The 19,953-nt window shown below is 38.2% G+C and overlaps 2 protein-coding genes and 1 long non-coding RNA gene across 3 annotated transcripts; 2 read left to right on the top strand and 1 right to left on the bottom strand.

Moving 5' to 3' along the window:
- Window positions 1–1,985: 1,985 nt before the first annotated feature.
- On the top strand, window positions 1,986–7,766 carry mfsd1l (major facilitator superfamily domain containing 1-like). The gene is made up of 13 exons (XM_084740335.1): window positions 1,986–2,122; window positions 3,279–3,379; window positions 3,560–3,669; window positions 3,784–3,839; window positions 3,937–4,080; window positions 4,616–4,774; window positions 4,864–4,979; window positions 5,105–5,205; window positions 5,292–5,403; window positions 5,515–5,652; window positions 6,721–6,860; window positions 6,963–7,074; window positions 7,166–7,766. The coding sequence occupies exons 1-13, from the start codon at window positions 2,101–2,103 to the stop codon at window positions 7,304–7,306; spliced, it is 1,452 nt and encodes a 483-aa protein (XP_084596461.1). The 5' UTR covers window positions 1,986–2,100; the 3' UTR covers window positions 7,307–7,766.
- A 1,634-nt stretch (window positions 7,767–9,400) lies between these two features.
- Window positions 9,401–17,253, bottom strand: LOC146311888 (GTPase IMAP family member 8-like). Its single transcript, XM_084740334.1, has 8 exons — window positions 16,742–17,253; window positions 15,697–15,752; window positions 15,179–15,232; window positions 13,700–14,742; window positions 13,552–13,608; window positions 13,416–13,466; window positions 11,713–12,921; window positions 9,401–11,427 (listed from the first exon to the last, which is right to left on the bottom strand). The coding sequence occupies exons 4-8, from the start codon at window positions 14,109–14,111 to the stop codon at window positions 9,779–9,781; spliced, it is 3,378 nt and encodes a 1,125-aa protein (XP_084596460.1). The 5' UTR covers window positions 14,112–14,742; window positions 15,179–15,232; window positions 15,697–15,752; window positions 16,742–17,253; the 3' UTR covers window positions 9,401–9,778.
- Window positions 12,277–15,863, top strand: LOC146311889 (uncharacterized). Its single transcript, XR_014772161.1, has 3 exons — window positions 12,277–12,416; window positions 12,646–12,829; window positions 15,555–15,863. It is a non-coding gene; the product is annotated as an uncharacterized LOC146311889 (long non-coding RNA).
- Window positions 17,254–19,953: the final 2,700 nt, after the last annotated feature.

Genomic DNA, 19,953 nt, shown 5'->3' with positions numbered 1-19,953 from the left:
TTACTTTGCAGTTTATGATTGTTTACAAAAAGTATAAATCCAATAAATTATTATGTATTATTATGGATAAAGCTGCACAGCAGTATATCAAGAAATTAAAATTAATCATTAATTATTCAAGGATCTCAAATGATCCTTTGTATTAAGATCCATAAATATTTGTAAAGAAGAAAATTACAGATCTTGGTGATAAAAGTTACAAGGAAGTATAAAAATAAGCACTTAACAATACAATTACCAATTTTTTTTTTTTTTTTAAACCACCATCTCCAGCTGCAATACAACAGTAGTGATGCTTAATGCATCACAAACTATAATTAAATATTTTTTTTAATAGAACTTATTATTATCATGCAATATATATTCTGAAGTAGTCCATTCTGCATAATAACTTTTAAACCTTTGTTTATGTTAACATTTTACTACTTTGCTAGTACTAAGATCTTGAATTCAGGATTTATACTCATAATAGAGTATTTTACTGTTTTTGTTGCTTTTACTTAAGAAAAGAGCAGAGAACTTCTTTCATGAAGTTCACTGTTAATTAGAACAGCAGAAGGCAGAGAGACACGCAGCTGCTGTCACCAGGTGGAGTACAGATCAGCCGTCACAACAGTCTGTGACTGACACATCTATTAGTTTTATTGGATTATATCTCAAGACACATGGTTTGGGTGGGATGGGATTGTATATTAAATGGTGCTGTACTTTGTGTCATTATAGTTGCCAGCATATTAGAAACACATTTTTTAAGATTGGAACCCTGCCATGGGTTATTAGAATGATTAATATGAAAATGTGTATATGCAGATATGGAGATAATCAACGCAACTGTTGTATTAAAGTGATACAATCCATGGATTTAAGCATGAAAATGCATTATTTAGATCCCCTTTTAACTGTAATTTAAATGAAAAATGTTGGTCCAGCCAAATTAATTATAGAAGTTTTTATCTACATTTAACCCAGTGGCATGAGGCTCATGTCATATGTTATCCAAGAGGGGCTCTAACCCGCCGTCGTGAAAAAAGTTTAAATAAATCAACCAAAAAAAAATCCAACATCAACAGAGCTATTTGGGTCTTTAGAGAGAAGTTAGAAAGAGTTACAACAACTGGAAGCCAAAAAACCTTCATTGTAGCCATTTTATTAAAATTTCAGTGTTGGAGCCACATTTCTGAAGTAGACTACTATTTTAACACCCTCCAAACAAAACATAATATCTCTGAAATGCTGTGTAATGTAGGATGTAAAATATATGGACTGGGTAAGAGTACAGCACTAACTAAATAATAAATTAAAAAAAAAAAGAAGAACTTAAATACTCTTATCAAATATAAAAAAAATATGCAAGTGGCTTGGGGATGAACAGTATATCTGCTTTATATCAACATTATATATACAGTATATTCTGTATGTGCATAGTAGTACCACATTGCACATGTGGTTAAAAAAAAGAAGATATATTTAAAAATGAGTGATTTTAAAAAAGTCTATTTAAAGTATATTTTTGCCTTTAATTCATGGAAAGTTGTTTTAAACATAAGTTTCCATTATATTAATTGAGTACAGATTTGCAGCTTGTGCTTCTTGGTCCTGCAGCAGATAGCGCTATTTGTTTTATTAGGCAAACATACGCTACGCTCCACCCATCTGATGTATAGCCCCGCCCACACCCTATTGCGGGTGCCAGCAAGGTTATTGGCAGATTTTCAAACTAGGATTTTTAAAAAGCACTGTAGTATTTAATAGAATATTAAATCATACATTTTAAATTTTACAAACTAAGCTGTTGCAAGTAAAACTGATACTTTTTTGCGTACTCCAGTACGGTAGGTGGCGGTATGCGCGTGAAAGCTGGCATTGCAATCCGCCAAAAAAACACAAAGAAGAAGAGGACGCTGAAGATTTCCAAACCATCCGCTGCGTCATCACGGGGCGTCAGATGGATCCGTGTGGTTTAAAGATCTGCGGTGTGCGGTCAGGCAGCGCTGAACACAGCTGCTAACTCTGCTGCTACATTAGCCTGCTCATGTAAACAACAGAGAAGGATGAGATTCAGACCTTTTCTTTTATAGCCACTGTCCTGTTTTTCTCACCATGACGCAGCCGGCAGAAAAAGGTACGTCTGAACTCAGATTTATTTTTACAAAATGACTTTAAATTTTAGCAGAGCTATGCCTTGTAACCCTCCGTATACTTCCCTGAAAAAAAAAAAACTGGGTCACTGAACTGACCAACTCAGCATTTTCAGCTTTATGTGTCGTTAGAGGAGCTCATGTGACTGAATGAGAAGTTGCCAAAACCTTGAGATTTGCTATTTCATTATTATTTTATGGAAAAAGCCTCTTTGTCTTTTTTCATTCGCTAAATCATTTACCGCCTCTGAGCTAATTCTTTCACTCAGCAGTTTGTTTTTCATGTGAGGCAACAGGCTACACCAAGTCTGTCTTTTGTACACATTTAAAGGAAATATACGTCAGCTGACTGATTGTATTAAATGTTGTCCTTTTTAATCCGCTACATTTATTTGTCAGCATTAGTTATCCCTCGCTTAGTAAATACAAAATATCAATCAACTGATAAATTATTATGTATGTAAATGGAGCTACTCAGCAGTGTATAACGCTGTTTAAATTAAAGTGACTTACAATTTAATGCATCACTAATTATAATCCAGTGGTGTAAAAATGAACATTATTTTGACATGGACCATTCCATGTTAATAGGGCTTTTACTTTTGGCACTTTAAATATATTGATGCTAATACTTGTATTTAAACTGACAGTTCGCTGTAAAATCAAAAATATATGGTAAAATATCCTTCAGATTAATAATATATTCAAGGAATAGTACTTCTTCTATCACTGTTTTTTCTTATGGTTATGTCACTTAAATATGTGACCTTTAGTGTACATAAGGTAATTGGGTATTATATATTATATATTTAGTAGTAGTAGTGGTAATACATTTCTGTATTTTATCGGATGGCAATAATGATATCTGCTCTCTAAATATCAGCATCAGGCTGCTGTCGCTTCATGTGAAATACTGAAGTGTTCGGTAGTGTATCACTTCCTGTCCAGGTTTTAAGCTGACTTTCACAGTGAAGTTTGAGTCTTACATTTAATGGTACAGGCACATTTTATCCAAAACAAGGGCACTTCGACATACAGATTCAAGGAGCTGGGGATCACATCACCAACCTTATGATTCGACCTCTCGAGCCCCACAAGCAAGGAAGAACTAATGATCCATTCTTTGTGTCATTTTTACAGCGTATTACCGCTTCATGGTGCTGTTCTTCAACTGTCTGCTGACGTTTGGCTCCTACTTCTGCTTTGACATCCCCAGTGTTTTGCAGGATCAGTTCCAGGGGGTGAGTAAGATCCAGCAGGAGGGCAGGCCAGCTTAAAGACACTGGAGATCAGCATTGAATGATTCTTCCTCATTAGCGCAACACAATCATTGTAGTTCGGTGTCAGAACGCCAAAGTCATTCCCCAGTTTGTGTTTAGTTAGATGAAAACTGTAATTGCTGTCTTCCCCTCATCTGATAGAACCTGACATGTCCCAATGCGACAGTGATCAATGGGACAGTGGACTGTGTGGAGGGACTGGGGATGACCCCTCAGCAGTACAATCTTCTTTATGCCATCTATGCTTGGACGTAAGCAAACATACACACACACACACACACACACACACGCAGACTGAACTGTAACCCACTGATAAATGGTTTTATTAGAAAACAGCTACAGTTGGTGTTCTCCCCAATCAATAGGAATGCAGTGGTGGTGGTGATGGCTGGCTTCCTGATTGACAAATTAGGAAACCGCTGTAAGTCAGCACACATCTTATCTGCAAACGTGTTTAACCAAATAATGGACTTAGACGAACTCATGATAAATTGAATCCCGTTTCCTGCTGTCTGCAGTTGGAGTGTTTCTGTTCTCGTTTCTGTGTGTTCTGGGCTCGTCGCTCTTTGCACTCGGTTCTCACTTCAAAGGAACTCCATATCTGCTGCCACTCATGCTCACAGGCCGACTGCTGTTCGGATCAGGCAATGGATCTCTGACCAGTAAGGCCACCTCACACAAGTCACACATACGCTGCGTTCACGTGCCTCTCAAGTCGTTCGTCTGACTTCGGTGTGTTCATGAGCTTTTAGGTCATAATGTAGAAACACTGACCACACCAGTATGTTCTCTTAAACCACTAAAATATTGCTATACCTGACTTATTATTGGGGTTAATGTTAAAAAATAACTTTTCTGACTAATCAAGGTCACTCAGTGTAGACGACACCTAACGGTTCCATCCTATTACCATATTACAAATTACACATGAGCAAAATATTTATATGTGATATGTGAATTAATGTAAAGTAATCAGCTATTACTTTTGTCTGCCATGTTTGTGTATATATGATGTTGACAGAAAACAACTCAGCAGGTCATGCAACAAAATCTTGTTCCAACTTGAATAAACGTGGATTTTCTCAATCAGGAACTCGTTTTTTCCGATTATTCTGTCACCAAATGAATGCAGGAATACTCTTTGTGATGTCCTTTCAGAATAAAGTTCCTAAACTGCTCTCTCATTTGTGTCCTCAGTTGTTCAGAACCGCATCACGGCCTTCTGGTTCAAAGGGAAGGAGCTGGCCTTGGCTTTCGGTCTGACTCTGGCTTTCTCTCGCCTCGGTTCAGTCCTGAACTTCTTCCTCACCCAGAAGTTTGAAGAACAATATGGCATTCAGTGGACACTCTGGGGTGGTAGGTTCATGGCATTACTGAATGATAATAAAATGTTTTGGGGAAAAAAAGTTTTTTCTCATGTTACATGGCTCTTGATGTTTCTTTAGGAACATTATTGTGTGTGTTGGGCTTCACATCTGCCATCATAGTCAGCACACTGGACAAGGTCGGGATGAGGCAACTGGGTCTTGACAGTGCCATGCAAGAGGAGTCCCGCAAAGTGGTATGAGCCAGATCTGACCTCTGTTTCTTTTTTGTTTAAATGTTCAGTAACTTCTTTGTTTGTTATTAATGCCCTGATGTGTTTGTTTGGACTAAATTATTTGTGTTGTGTGTTCGTGTGTGTAGAGGATTCAGGATGTGAAGCTCCTGTCGATAAGATACTGGCTGCTGGTTCTCACCATCATGTTCTTCTACAACGGCATCTTTCCGTTCATCGCGGATGCCAGGTAGAGCTAAATTGATATGACCTTGGTGCATAAATATTAAAAATAATATTTTAATTTTAACGTATTTCTTTATTTTTCCTGTCCAGTAAGTTCATTCAGGATAAATACAGTGGTTACAGTCAGAAGGAGGCGGCCTATATCGCCGGGGCGGTTTATGACAGCTCACTGGTCCTCTCAGCCAGCGTGGGCATTCTCATAGTGAGTAATTGTAACCTTAATCTGTTTCTAAACCTGGTCAAACCTCTGAAGCAATATAAAATAAGTAGGTAAGCTGGAGTAACATGTGACGTTCTCTTGTGTTTGCTTCAGGATTACGTGGGTCTGAGAGGCATTTTCGCCGTGGCCTGCGCCATCCTCACGCTGCCTGTGTTTGGACTCCTGGCTTTCACCTTTGTCCCTCCTCTCGTCTCCACCATATGGCTGGGAGTCACCTACTCATTTGCTGCTGTGAGTTTAGATCAATTTTAATTTTAACTCCTACTTTTTCTCAGGGAGATGTCAGTCGTGCATTTGATCAACAGAAGATACTACTCCTTATTGTCCTAATTATGATGATCCCATGATTATAACTGATATTTGTCTTATTTTTTACTCAATTTAATATTCCAGTATTTTAGCATGAGCATTTCAATTGAGGGCATTGATCATCTATGAAAAACTACTCAATAGTGAATATGTCAGTAGCATATAGTTTTGCATGAGTTTTAGAGAGCTTTTACTTGACTCATCTTTACTTTGACTTAAAACCAAGATTTTTAAAAATTACATTAATCAACAATTATATTTTTTTTAAGAATCACATAATAATAGTTTAGAATGCCCACTGATAATCTGGTATCATTTGAAAGCTCTTATTACAAGTTGCATATTGACATTTTTATCCACATTGATACAGAAAAAGATAAATTGAAACAAATGGACCAAGATATTCTTGATTTGGAGAAACAACGTACTTATCAAAAGACCCTCTGTGTTTTTAGTCAAACAGAGGAAAACAATAAAAGTAGAACATAATTTAGTCTGTTCGACCTACTGAAATTGCAAAGCTTACATCTAAATGTTATGTTTAACGGTGAAATGTTTGAAAAATGCCTGGCAAGTAAAGAAGGAATATATGGAAAGGACAGTACTTGTGATTAAAGGAAAAAGTGGTCAAAATTACTTCAGATTAATAATGTTTTCAAGGAATATTGCATCCCCTTCATACCTTTTTTGAGATGATACCATAAGGATAGGGGTTCAGAGCCCCCTGTGCATGGAAGAGCTGTTTTTAAAAATCCATTGTCCCCAACTTAACTTTCAGCTCCTACTCCTGTTAGTCCACATCATCTAACAAATAAAAAAAAAATGTTATTAGATGTAATGCACGGTCCTTTTATGTGCCCTTGTTGTTTGTTTCTTTTTTTTATATTTACAGTATTTTATCCTTATTTGTGCCATGCACCAGGAAAGACAACTTTGAATCTGATCCATACAGATCAACTGTTAATGTAAACCCTCTGTGTTGTACTCCAGGCGAGCATGTGGCCGTCTATTCCCCTCGTGGTGCCTCAGGCGACTCTGGGAACAGCCATGGGTCTGGCCACCTCCGTACAGATGATTGGGATCGGGATCTCCAATCTGGTTGTTGGACAGATTTTGGGCACCAAGTCCAGGTAGGAAGGGCTTCACATCAGGATCTCATCGCAGTGCATCATGGGGAGGTCGATGCTGTATGAATGATCTTTACTGACCTTCACTGTTTCCTGCGTTTACAGTGAAACTAAGATTCCGTTGTGGCGTTGGCAGAGGATGATGATCTTCATGCTGGCCAACACCGTCAGCTGCATCATCACCTCGGTGCTGCTCAACATTGTCGACCACAGACAGGTCAGACACCTCACACCCTGCCTGGTTACCATTTTATACACAGTACGTGCTGCACATACAGAGTGTTGAGTTAATGTCTGTTTTTGTACAGGGCGGGACCCTGAACAAGACAACCAAGAGGTCAGAGCAGGTGGAGAGTGGCTCCGACAGAGAGCCGCTCACCTGGGGAGAGGAAGAGCCAAATGAGGATGAGGAGGGCGAGGCGGTCAGATCTCGTTCTGTCAACTCCTAAGTTTTGTTTCCACCAGTTTGAACAGCTGTTTTTCTGTGTTTCTCTTTTTATATTCTTTTTATAAGTATCAGTTTCAAATTGAACCTCACTGAAGCCACATTTATCTGCAGGTACTACAGCAGATAACTGAGCAGTTTATTAAACCAGAACAAACCTCTGCTAAACAGTGTTTACACCCACATAGTATCAAAGGTTGTATGAAATGTGAACCAGGTGCAGATTTTTCAATAATACAGATAAGAAGAAAAAAATAATTACGTAGGAAAAAATGAACTATCCCTTTAACTTTTTAAAGTTGGTTTGTAGTTTATTTGACCTGCAACACATTTTATCAACCACATCATCACTCAGATGTAAACTGTGCTGCCATAACTGACTGTGTGAAGCTTACTGAGGTCACTAAATAATTTTAATATCATGGTAAAAATGCATGTTTCAAAAATCTTATGTCTTTTTTTTTTCAAGATTTGCTATTTGTACCTCTTATTTGTATGTTGGTGGTTAGAGATTTCACTCTACTTGAAAAAGGGAATTTACTCCATTGTACATTGCCAAAACAGCGAAAATAAAATGCTGCTTATCTTTTTGACTGTGTGATCTCTGCTATATGCCTTAAAAAAATAAGCTTGATTCCTACATGTCAGGTGGTCCTGATCTCTGATACTAGTCTGGTTTAGTTCATTGGAAAAAGGAGAACCCTAACCAACAGTTTGACACCCACACAGGGTACTTAAAGTGGCTGTGATTCTATAATTTCTGGCCCACAACTTTACTGTTTTGGTTCTGTCTCACAGCCCTCATGGCATTGTTTTCATAAGTCATAAAAGTAAAAAAAAACCCACTATACACTGCCTGCTCAGTACAAAACAGCAGATAGACACAGTTAGCGACTAGCTGGTGAGCATAAGCAGCTAAAGAGCAAAGAGCTAAAAGAAAGAGAATATTGGATTAACGTTTGCCAGGTAGCCAGGAATACAACTAAAGATAAATGATAATCTTACTTGGTAACAGCTGGATGTGTAAATACTGTTTGCTATCATGTTCTCCATATCAACTGCTGCTCCCAAGCAAAAAAAAAAATAAAGTCACAAGGTACAAATGTCAACTAGAAGAGTGAGTGAGTGCAAATCTCCACCAGGCGGCTTTGTAATCACCAACATTTAGATTAGTAACTGTAATTTAATAATGTATTTTTCTGTAACTGTAACTGATTATGATTTTCACAACAGAGTGACAAGCAAATTAAATGGTGTTTATTTATATTCATATTTATTCATGTTTATTCATATTAGAAATGCATATTTACTCAATTTTTGTTTACTGACCCATTCTTATAATTCCCACTCCCATCTGGTCCCACTGACTTTTCCTGTCCCATCCCAGTCCCGTGATGAATACTGAAGCTGACTTCCATCCCGCAGTGATCTAACAGGATTCCCCCCAAAAAACGTAAGCCTCTAATGCACACACACAACCCATCACATGATCGATAATACTGACGACACCTAAATATTTCATTTCACTTAAAACTATCCACAAACTATCAGGAAAAAGTAAAACTGCAAAAAAGCAAATTATTAAAAAACCTTTTCTGTTACTTTACAGTAATCAACATAATGGTGAAAAGGTAAAAACAAAAACTTTAACCTCAAGTTTGAAACTTTTGCAGAATCAGTGAGTTATATAGTTATTAAAAGCCCCATTTGTAATGTAAAATAGCAAACTTAGCAAACCACTCAGTCCAGCAAGCCTGATGGGAAATGAGGGCCGTACTTAAGACTGGGAAATATTTTTCACGTTACCTTTTACGTCACCTATACCAGTGATAAAATTTGTCTTAGAATAGATTTTATTGAATGTCTTTGTGAGAGTCAAAGTGCAAGTTGACATGAGTTCTGATTGGACACACTGCCAAATAAAGCAGCTGTGGCCAGTTTTTCAAGTCACATGGGACGACTACTATGGAGCGATAGCCACTGAGAGAAAATTATCACAGCTCAAGACCCGGGCCAACAGGAGACTGGACAGGAAATGGAGACTGTCTCAATGCGGGTCACCTGAACGCCCAACAGCAGCACCATCAACTGAGGCCAGCGTTTCCCACTGAGCCCCGAGCTTAAATATGGATTTTTTTTATGGGGTCGCAAACAGGAACCTGATTATTCTGGGGTGTCATGAACCACTGAGATAACAGTCTGGGACAAAAACTGTTATTAACTATTCTGCACTCAGCTTCATTTTCACCTAGAAAAGCCTGAAGCATCAGTATGGTTGTTATGGTTACCTATAGTTTAAAGTTGTATAGGCTGCCGACTTAGACATCTGACAGCCAATGAGAAGTATTTCCTGTGGCCATGCATATATTATAGTGTAGTCTACTAGAAAGTATTACAATTTAAACTCTGCTTCTTTACATTTTCAGGTATTGCTGAAATGTCACTGCTCTGTTGTGACTTTTCCATCAAACAAACATCATAAAATGGAACAGCTCGATCTGTCGACCTCAGTCATAAGTTTCTGTATCAACTCGCTGATTTCTTTTTCATGTTTTTGCATCAGATTTTTCTTGCCTTCCTCAGTTTTCATCGGCTTCATTTCTTGTTCATGTTTCATCAGTAAGTCATTGATCTTTGTAAGATTTTTTCTCTCTTTGGTCACACATTTCACCAAGTCATGAATTTCATCCTGATGTTTTATCTTTATCTGTTCTTCGTTGTGGGCTGAAAGTGCCGTTAGGAGGTCATATTGCTTATCTTTGTCTTCCATTTGCTCCTCATGCTTCTTCTTCTGATCTGCAAATTCTTTGGTGTATTTCTCTCTGAATTCATTGAACTCTTCCGCTTTCTTTCTGGCTTCCTCTTCATACGTCCTCTTCAGATTCTCCATTTTTTCCTTGTAGTCCTCCTCGATCTGTTGTTTCTCTTTTTCCTCTTGTTCTCTTCTTATTCGGTCCTCTTCCTTTCTTTTCTTTTCATAATTTGCTCTTTCTTGCTCATACTCCTCTTGAAGCTTTCTCAGTCTCGCTTGTTCGTCCCGTCGTCTCTGTTCATCCAGTTGATATCGCTTGTTCCACCATTCCACCTGGTTTTTCTCCCAGTTCTCACGTTCTTTTCTCAACAATTCTCTGCTCTCCTCCAGCTTCCTGTCAATGGTTTCCTTCATTTTTGACTCTGATCTTATTTTTTCTCCCAAAGCTTCAACTTTTTGTTCCCAGTCCTGTCGTTTGATTTCTTCTTGTTGTTTTCTCTCCCTGTCTTCTTCTTCTCTTTTCTTCTGTTCTTTCTTTCTCTCTTCCTGCTCCTTTTTAATGTTTTCCTCCTTTTCTTCAAGTTGTTCTGCTTTCAGTTGTATCTCCTTTTCAATTTCTGCTCTCTGTTCTTCTATTCTCCTTTTCATTTCTTCTATTTCTTCTTTGTGTTTTCTTTGAAGCTTCTCCTTCTCTTTCCTCATCTCTTCTTCCTTCTCCATCAGGATCCTCTCCACTTCTTTCTTTATTGCCGCCTCTGCCTCTTGCAGCATCTCATTGGTGTAGCAGCTGCCTCCGTTTTTCTTCACCATGGTGTCAATCTTGGTTATCAGCTCACTGACCTGTGTGCTGTTTCCGTCGTCATAGTTATTAAACACATGGTATCTTCCTCCACAGTCAGCTATCAGCTTCTTAAATGAATCATCGCATTCTTTTTCAATGTATTCTTCAATGGACACTTTGTCCCGCTTAAGTGAATCTCCTCTTGTGAAAAGAATGATGGTGAACGTTTCAGAGTTCTTCCCAAAGCCGTCCTTGATGAGCTTAAGTGTCTCCTTCTCTTCTGGTGTGAGTCTGCCGATTTGTAACACCAACAGGAAGACATGTGGTCCTGGAGCCAGAAGACTGATGCATTTCACCAACTCCTCATTGACCTCATCATGGGACAACGAGGTGTCAAACAGACCAGGGGTGTCGAGCACGACGACTGGACGACCATCCACTTCACTCGTTGCTTTCTGACAGTGTTTGGTGACCGATGTTTGGCTCGATTTGGCTTTAAACTCGTTTCTTCCTAGAATGGTGTTTCCCGAAGAGCTCTTTCCGCAGCCAGTCTTCCCTATGAGCACAATCCTGAGACACTCCTCATCAACACCTGCAACATCAAAAGAACTGGGATTACTTTAATGGAGTGTCTACTGGCACCCTGTACCAACAGGCACAAGGCAGCTATTCACAAAACAACAAAACTACTTGGTCGGACACCTTTGGCATGCTAGGCTCTATACAACCAGGTGCAAATAACCACACTCGAAATTCCAGCCCAGGGTGCAAATAGCATCTGCATTACTTTAAATATAAGTTGCTACAGTATGAGCTCAGGACTGTAATGTAGAACTTTGTTTAGTACAGAGAAAAAACTTAAATTTAAAGAACTTACAAGTCTTGTGTTTTTTCTGTCTCAGCCTCTCCAGTTCACCTTGTTGCATCTTGATGCGTTTCTCCTGTTGCAGAACTTTATCCATTTGTGCATGTGCAAATGTTTCTGTTGTGTAGCAGTATGGTTTAATTCTGGACTGACGGATTTTTTCCACTATGTTAAACAGCTTGGGGATCTGCCGCTTGTCCTTCATGTTGAGGACAACATATCTTCCTCCATACCTCTGGCCGAGCTCCTGTATGTCTTTGTTCTCTCTCACAAAGTTATCAACAGCTGGAACTGTAGGATCTGACTCCACAGGGAACAGAATCATGGTGAAGGCATTGACCTGAGAGCTGAATATGTTCTGGATGGCCTTTAACTCTCCTTTGTCTTCGTCGGTGAGGGGACTCACAGGTAGGACCAAGATGAAGGCATGGACACCCTCAGGATCAAAGAGAGAGACGCACCTGAATGATTCCTCCATCACTGTCTTCTGAGGTTTTCCAAACAAGGCAGGCAGCTCGACCACGGAAACCCGATGTCCACACACCTCTCCCTGATTCCTAACACACTCTGATGAGCTGGAGACTGGATGAAACTGTGTTTGACCTAAAATGGCCTTGGCTGCTGAAGTCTTCCCCGCTCCTCTCCTCCCACACAGAACCAGGTTTAAAGCTGGTTTGACGTGTTCAGATTCTGGCCTTATGGTGTCTTCAGTGAAGGTGAGGAAGGTTCCTCTGTTTTCATGCACAATGTTGTTAATCCTCGACATTAACAATCTGTGGTCACCTTCAGGCATGAAGTGATGTCTTCCTCCACAGTTTTTAATGAGCCAGTTCACAGTGAAACTTGTCTCACCCAACTCGTGTGTGTTGATGACCATAGAGTGTTTAAAAGCATCTTGACGAAACATACTCAGGATAAACCTGAGTGTTTGTTTGTTCTTCTCAGTGAAATCAGAAGGCTTCACTAACAGCAGAAGAACATGTGGTCCAGGGCGGCAAAGACTGATGCACCTCCTCATCTCTTCTACGACTGCTTCCACGGGCAGACTGAAGATGTCTGGAGTTTTCACTACTGTTACAGGATTTCCTCCCCACTCTCCATCGGCATCCACACTTCTGCACTGCTTTTGGTAATGAAAACCTTGATACTGTAGGATGAAGTTACCGAGCCTTATCTTTTTGTCCTCACTTTTTCCCATCAGTACAATCCTGAGTGCCGACACTGTGATAAAAGAGAGGATAAGAAATGTCAGAGTTTAGATTTGGTGACAGGGAGGCTGTGCTTCATAACTGAACACATGCCATTGTGAGGCATACTTACAGGCCCCTAACCTGGGCACCAGACACATCTACAAGCTCACCTCATTTATTGGTTTATTTCAAACAAGGACAGTGTGCAATTCTTATGTATATATCCCTATAACCCTAACCCTAACCCACAGGTGTATTAATATAAATACCGATGCTGATAATTTTTCAAATGGGTATGTAATATTTCAAAAATAATACCTGATTTTAGAAAAAAGAAATATTGGAAAACACAAGTCACATATCAACTATTAAAAACAAATTTATAAAAATACAAACGAGAGTAAACTTAAATAAACATGTTTGTTCTAATAAGTGTAAAAAGTGTTAATTTTATAGAAACACTATAATAAAAATCACAATAAAATAAATACTTATCTTCATGTTTTTTCATATTTATTTACTTACTTGTGCTTCCCACTGTAGGTGAAGTGTATGATGTAGGTCTATGCTTGCTGACTGTGAAAAGACAGGAGCATCACTATTAATTACAGTCCATCAACTTCTTCCCTTAATGATAATCATTTTTAAGTATACTACTCACTGGTGGTGAAATAGTTCTTTGCTGAGTCCAGTTTGCTTGACATTAAGTCCATCAGTCCTGTAACAGAGATAATGTCATCAGCTGAAAAAAAATGATATTCAACTTTGATCATGGATCATCACAATATAAAAAGAGTTCCTGCACTTACTAGTACTTCTTAAAGGATCCAAGTTGAAATGGACTCCTTCACCTTGTTTCAGGCTCTGATGACCAGACCAGTAAGACGTTGCGTCTTTGAAAACATCACAGCTCACGTGATCTCCATTGTTGTCCTTCACTATTCGGTCCATGAGGGTCAACAACTGTTGATGGTCACGGTGCCACAACAGGCTGGATCTACAATTTGCGATCATGTCTGCTAACAGCTGCTTTTGCATGTATTTTTCCATGGAACCTGGGCTCTCCTCTCTGGGTGGTGATATCAGAACCAGAGAATGGTTATATGATCGGTCACTTAAGTTTGTAAGGATTGACTGTAGTCTGCTTTTCTGTTCCTGAGTAAAGTCTTCAGGCTGTAGAACCAGCAGGAACACATGAGGACCAGGATCAGAGAGACTCATACATAATTCCAGTTGTTCTGTCAGTTCATCTTCTGAGATGTTTGGACGCAGTAGATCTGGGGTGTTGATAAGAACTATTTTTTTCTCCTTTAATTGTCCTGTGACTTTATGACAATAGTCTGGTTCTTGCTCGGTGTTGAATGCATTCGTTTCCAGTATGAAGTTCCCCACTGCACTCCTCGCAGACCAACTGTTCCCCAGCAGAACAACCCTCAGCTCAGACACTGAAAAAGAAAATTAGTTCAATTAAATCTCCTCTGTAAAGTGAATGCATCTTCTGTAGATCGATCTATAAATTGTACCTGCTGGCTGTTATGGTATAAATGGTCGTTTTTAAGAATCTGGCTTTATCTTGACAATTTTTAACAACAGCGGTGATAAATAACACATTTTCTGAAGAGTAAAAGACTGGGGGGCTTGAATATTTTATTGAAACAAACTTACATACAATTGAATAACAGCTGTGGGTAAATTTTACCCATTGGCTAGTGTTACATAGCATTTCCACACCCTGTGAATTGAAATCTAATTAAACACAAGAATGATTCAGACTCAGTTAAGTTTGACTCACTGTCGGGCGGCAGAAGCTCAGAGCTCCAGCTGCGCTTACGGGGCTGATGATCATCTTCAACTATAAGGATACAGAAACATAAACATTAATTCATTCTTTTTCATGTAATATAATGGACATGCTTGGGACACTAACAACAGCATCATTCAAATGTAGGTTTTTGCATTAAGAACTGAGATTTACCACCTCTCCTCGACTCTTCATAATATTCAGAATATTTCTACCTTAATATTTTCTGATATTACATGAAACAGCTTTCAATCTGTCTGTCTGTGATTGGATAGTTCAGACAGATGTTCACTGAGACCAGCTGATTAAGATTCTCGCCTGATATAACTCTGTAATATCAGGAAATCCAGTGTCTGAGGTTTTAAGGCAGGAGCTTCAAATTAACTTTAAATTTCATTCAAAAACATTTGATGGTTTAACTACTTGGGCATTTTAATCATGATACATAAAATTAAGACATTTAAGAATCTCATCCAGTTTGACTCACAGTTAGGACGACCAAAGTCAGGGCTGCTTCGCTTCCGGGCGTCTAAATCTTCATCTAAATAAATACAGAAAAACACATTTAAAAAATATGTTTCGACCAATAAGTAATATTCTGTTCACGTGCATGACAGAAACAGTGGTCAGCTTCACAACCTGAACCTGGTTTGTGAGAACTGAAGTGCTTTAATGCTTGTTACTTGTCATAAACAAAAAATCATTGTTGTTTAAGAATATGAATAATGAAAATATTAATTCCACATAGTATCTCTGTGATGTCAAGTTGTGTCAGATTGTGGTGTTGCAGTGAGCCGTGTGAAGCCTCTGCTCCCTGACGTTTGTTCTGTCACTGACACTCTTTTATCGTTTCACACATTTAGTGTTTTGCAGTGAGGCTGTCAAGTTGGATGAGGTTCATCGATGAGACTCACAGACCTGATTTAAGTTCTGAGGACAAGGTTATTATGTGGACAGTGAGAAAAGAGTGTGTTATCCAGACTAATAGAAACCGACTGGACTCACCAGATGATGCACTCGCCATGGTGTCACTCTGCTGGAAACATCAGAGATGAATTCAACTGCAGGGAAGAACAAATTGAACGAAGGCTCACTGACACTGGCTCAGAAATAGAAATCTCTTCTTTTTTCTTTTGAGAAATATTTTATAAGGATGCACAGTAAATATTGGGACTGATCACAGCTATATTGTTCTAAACTGGTATCAGCATATATTAGCCAATAAATATTGGCTACATTAATATCTGATTTAAAAGATTATATCAAAGCATTAAATGTGAATTGTTCAGCAAAAGTCATTATAAAAGTTAAAGTAGGCTTCATTGCAATGTTTTTGATGAACTTACAAAAAAACCTAAATGAACTTCTGAAGAGTCAGATTTTTTCTTAAATAGTATGTAATAGTGTTTAGTTTTTTTGTTTTTTTTTTAATTAACTCTGTTTAGAATATACAAAATGAGACAGGGACCAAATATACAAAAGTTGATGACAAAAATCAAACTACAATAGTGCAAAAAGGAAACAACAGAGGAGTAATACTGAAAATCCAAAAAGGATATATAAAAATAAAAGCATGACAAAAACAGAGCACAAAGGTGAATGGCAAGAAAAGCAGGGACCAAGAAACAGATGTATACAGTTATTTACCATTTCTATTCTTTTTTATAATATGATATTTATTCAGAATAATCACAGCATTGTCAGAAATATTTGAATCCAAACTGGTGTAATAGTAATGGTGCTGGTTTAGTCAGAACTATGAAATATTAAATCATCCACCTTTGCTCCAGTTACCTTCAGGTGTGCATATATTACACCTTACATGCACATTATATGATTAAAAAAAAATCAAAAATATGAAATGATCAGTTATCTAATGAGAGTCAGCCATGAAAAGCAGGTCATCATTGGTTATTGTGAATCCTCAGTTTTATGAGTGAGCAAACAAATCTGTTCCCAGCTCATTTCGTAAAGTAACAACAGACTGCATTTAGCTGCTGGACTCATTTGATCATTTTTTATTATTTACTGGTATTAGTCATTTACTCACCATCTGAAACTTGTGCTGGACCATCAGCGAGACAAGTTGAGAGAAAGTGAAAGTAAAGAAACAGCGTGACTCTAGAACATGTGATTAAAAAAAAAAAAAAAAACAGTAGGGGACACTGGGGAGTGTTGTAACACCAGGTTAGTTGTAACACTGTCAGTCTGATTAATTATTAAATTGCTGTGGTGATGTAATCAGTATGGTACACTTGAATTTCCTCGTCCGAAAGCCCCTAAGTCCATGGTAATGCTATATTGTGAAGATCTTGGTGTGTCGTTAAATTCCGTTGCCATGACGGCACAGCAAAGGTCGATGTTTGGCCAAAAAAAACGAAGTTGCATTAACTTCTGTTTACTTAGTCAAATCTTCCTGAAACTTCACATGTTCAATAGTAGTCCAGGCCTGAACATATGATACAAGTTTTCTTAATCGGCATGGCCAAAGTGTAAAGTGTAGTCCCGGTGTCACTGCTGTCACATTCACAGTGAGGTCAGGCGCCCAACAGCCGCCGGCCAGCCCCAGGAGGCGCTGACCAAAGTGAGGTTGGGATCCAAGTATGTGAACATTTGTGCACATTGCATCATTTAATCCAAAGTTATAGTAGTTTTTTGGCGAGACATTAAAACTCAACGCTACAGCATGGCCAAATGGTTTAAGGCTGACCAAATCTTTTAATAACTTTTGATCACAATCATGTCTAGATGTTACATACATGTTTTGAATTACATTAAATCCTTTCTGGGCATCATAGGCACTCAGGCCATAATAAAACTAATTCCTTCAGTTTCAACTGGGTTCTCGCGACAAGGTTAGCTCTCAGGCCCTAATAAATTGTGACTTTAGGGTGAGCCAAAGCTGACTGTATGTGAAAATAAGATGCATTTTGTATGTTCAAACATCTCCGCCACTAGTGCAAAACTATGAAAAAAAAAGGACAAAAAAAGCAGCCATAATCAGACCACGCACAGCTGTGTGACTCATAAACAGACACTTACTCACTGACAGAGTATTCAGCATTAATTTGAACTAGTTTTTTTATTTGAACTAAAACGCTTTAAAATGTTTTTAAAATGTATTTCAGTATTTAAAAATCCAATGAATTGATGAAATAAATTACATTTCTGTGATTAGAAAAGTGACTTCATTTTACAGTAGTTGAATTAGTGTTGTGATTAAAAAAAAATACAGTGTGATGATTATTACTGTAATAACAATTACAGTACAGTGGGACTGCGATTACATTTGCAGTAATCATACTGTGAAATGTATTTACAGCAACTTACCAGCTAATTGCTGCCAGTAAGTTAATGTAAATTTTACAGCATTCTTGTTACAGTGTGGGCAAGCCTTGCTTTACCCTGGAAGTTGCTGATAACTTGCTGCCTCCACCATCCAGTTCAGAAGAGTGGAGCGTCAACAGTTTGAATAAGTTATATAAATGTTTTCTACAGGTTTTTCAATGTTTTTCAGAAAGGTCCTTGAGCATACAGTCATAAATGTGCACAAAAAATGTTTTTCTAATCGGTCCAGTAGTATGCAAGATTAATTACGGACATGCTCCAAGTCCATTGGTCACACATGCATACATGCACACACACCCTCATACACACACATACAACTGACCTCATCACAATAACAAGACACATATTGTGGAAATGGCATTTTTCACAGTAAAAGGTTAAACAATTTTCCAAAATAGAAAAAAAACATAATTTTAACACACTCTGTCAAATCAGTACTATACACTCAGAGTACAATCTGCAATATAAGATTGCCTAATATAACCAGTGTTCTCTCTTCTCAGTTTAGCACTTTAGCACAGCTCAGCCAGTAGGTGGAGCTCTTTGAACATTTGTGAGGCAGTTCATGCAGTAAGAATGGGATTGTTATGCCTCCACCTTTTACTTCAGCTCTTCAGATTTCTCCCATATCCAACCTTCTATTTTAGTTACTTGGATTCTTAGTCACTAGATTCTTACATATCGGAAACCCTTTTGTGAGCGAGTGTGTGCATTTAGGGGAAGTTGCTAACAATAGACCCACTTCATATCACATCCATCATCTTGTCAGCAGCTAAGAATGTAGACTGCATTTGAATAGCTACAGACAAATATGGCAGCACCATGTTTTAGGTATACACTTATTTTCTTCCTATACCTTTTACTTTATTCCCCAGCAATACAATGGTGAGTCTAGGTAAGTGTTATTTGTTTACTTTCCACATATGAAAATGTGTGAAAGGTGAAAAAGTTTGCAAATCTGTTTTGATAGGGTGTGTTACAGGAAAATGTCGCCTTGTACATCTTTGTGCATGTGCTTTTTTTATCAACTTCCATCCATCTTCATATATAATCAACACACTGTAAACATCTGAATAGTTTTAGCGCAAGAAATTGGGAAAAGAGTGAAACTAGAGAGTGCTTAAAGGGTTCTAGATTGACTGGTCTGACCTTTAATAATGCTGCAGTCTTGAAATACTTCAGTACAAATGATTAAACTAAAGAGCCATGTTCAGGGTGCCAACCTCTTGTCGATGTGGAGAGTTAAAAAGACTTCAGTCCATGTGAAATACACAGTGGATTACTGAGAGACATCAAAAATCAATCACATGTACAATATTTGCAGTCGAAGGGTTATGAAAGGCTCCCAAAATTAATTATCTTGTGTTCATGGTATTCAGTCATAATCCAACCAAAGATCAGACAGAAAATGCCAGACTTGTGCAGACATGTTGGACATTACTGAAGATTTGAATAATATAACTTCATACATAACTGGATGATACAATAACTCATAATCTTCTTAAAAGAATGCCTCAATCACTGGATTACTAGAAGGATGAATCTCATGAGAATGTTACTGGAATGGAGGGAAGAAGGTTGCCTGACACACTCTTAGAAATAAAGGTGCTAACTAAACCATAAAGGATTCTTCCACTTGTCTTCCACTTGTCCCCATAGGAGAATCCTTTTTGGTCCCCAATTTATATTTTTGTGGAAATGCTCAGAATGGTTCAAACTTATTTGCTTCAACCAGGACTGGGCTGGTTCCATGTTGGTGAAAAGGTCTGCCTGAGGATTTTCTCCAGAACCTTTTCACCCTCTAACGGTGCTAACAAGAACTCATCCAATGAGTTCTACTGAAAAATTTCTTATATTCCAGTGATTAATCTAGAACCCAACCAGGAGGCTTCTACCAAGAACCCTTTTATGTTC

The sequence above is a fragment of the Lutjanus erythropterus genome, chromosome 17 (assembly GCF_056507025.1).
Source record: "Lutjanus erythropterus isolate fLutEry1 chromosome 17, fLutEry1.hap2, whole genome shotgun sequence".
NCBI lineage: Eukaryota > Metazoa > Chordata > Actinopteri > Lutjaniformes > Lutjanidae > Lutjanus > Lutjanus erythropterus.
Note: the sequence above shows the minus strand (reverse complement) of the source record. Positions and strands in the feature narration are given on the sequence as shown.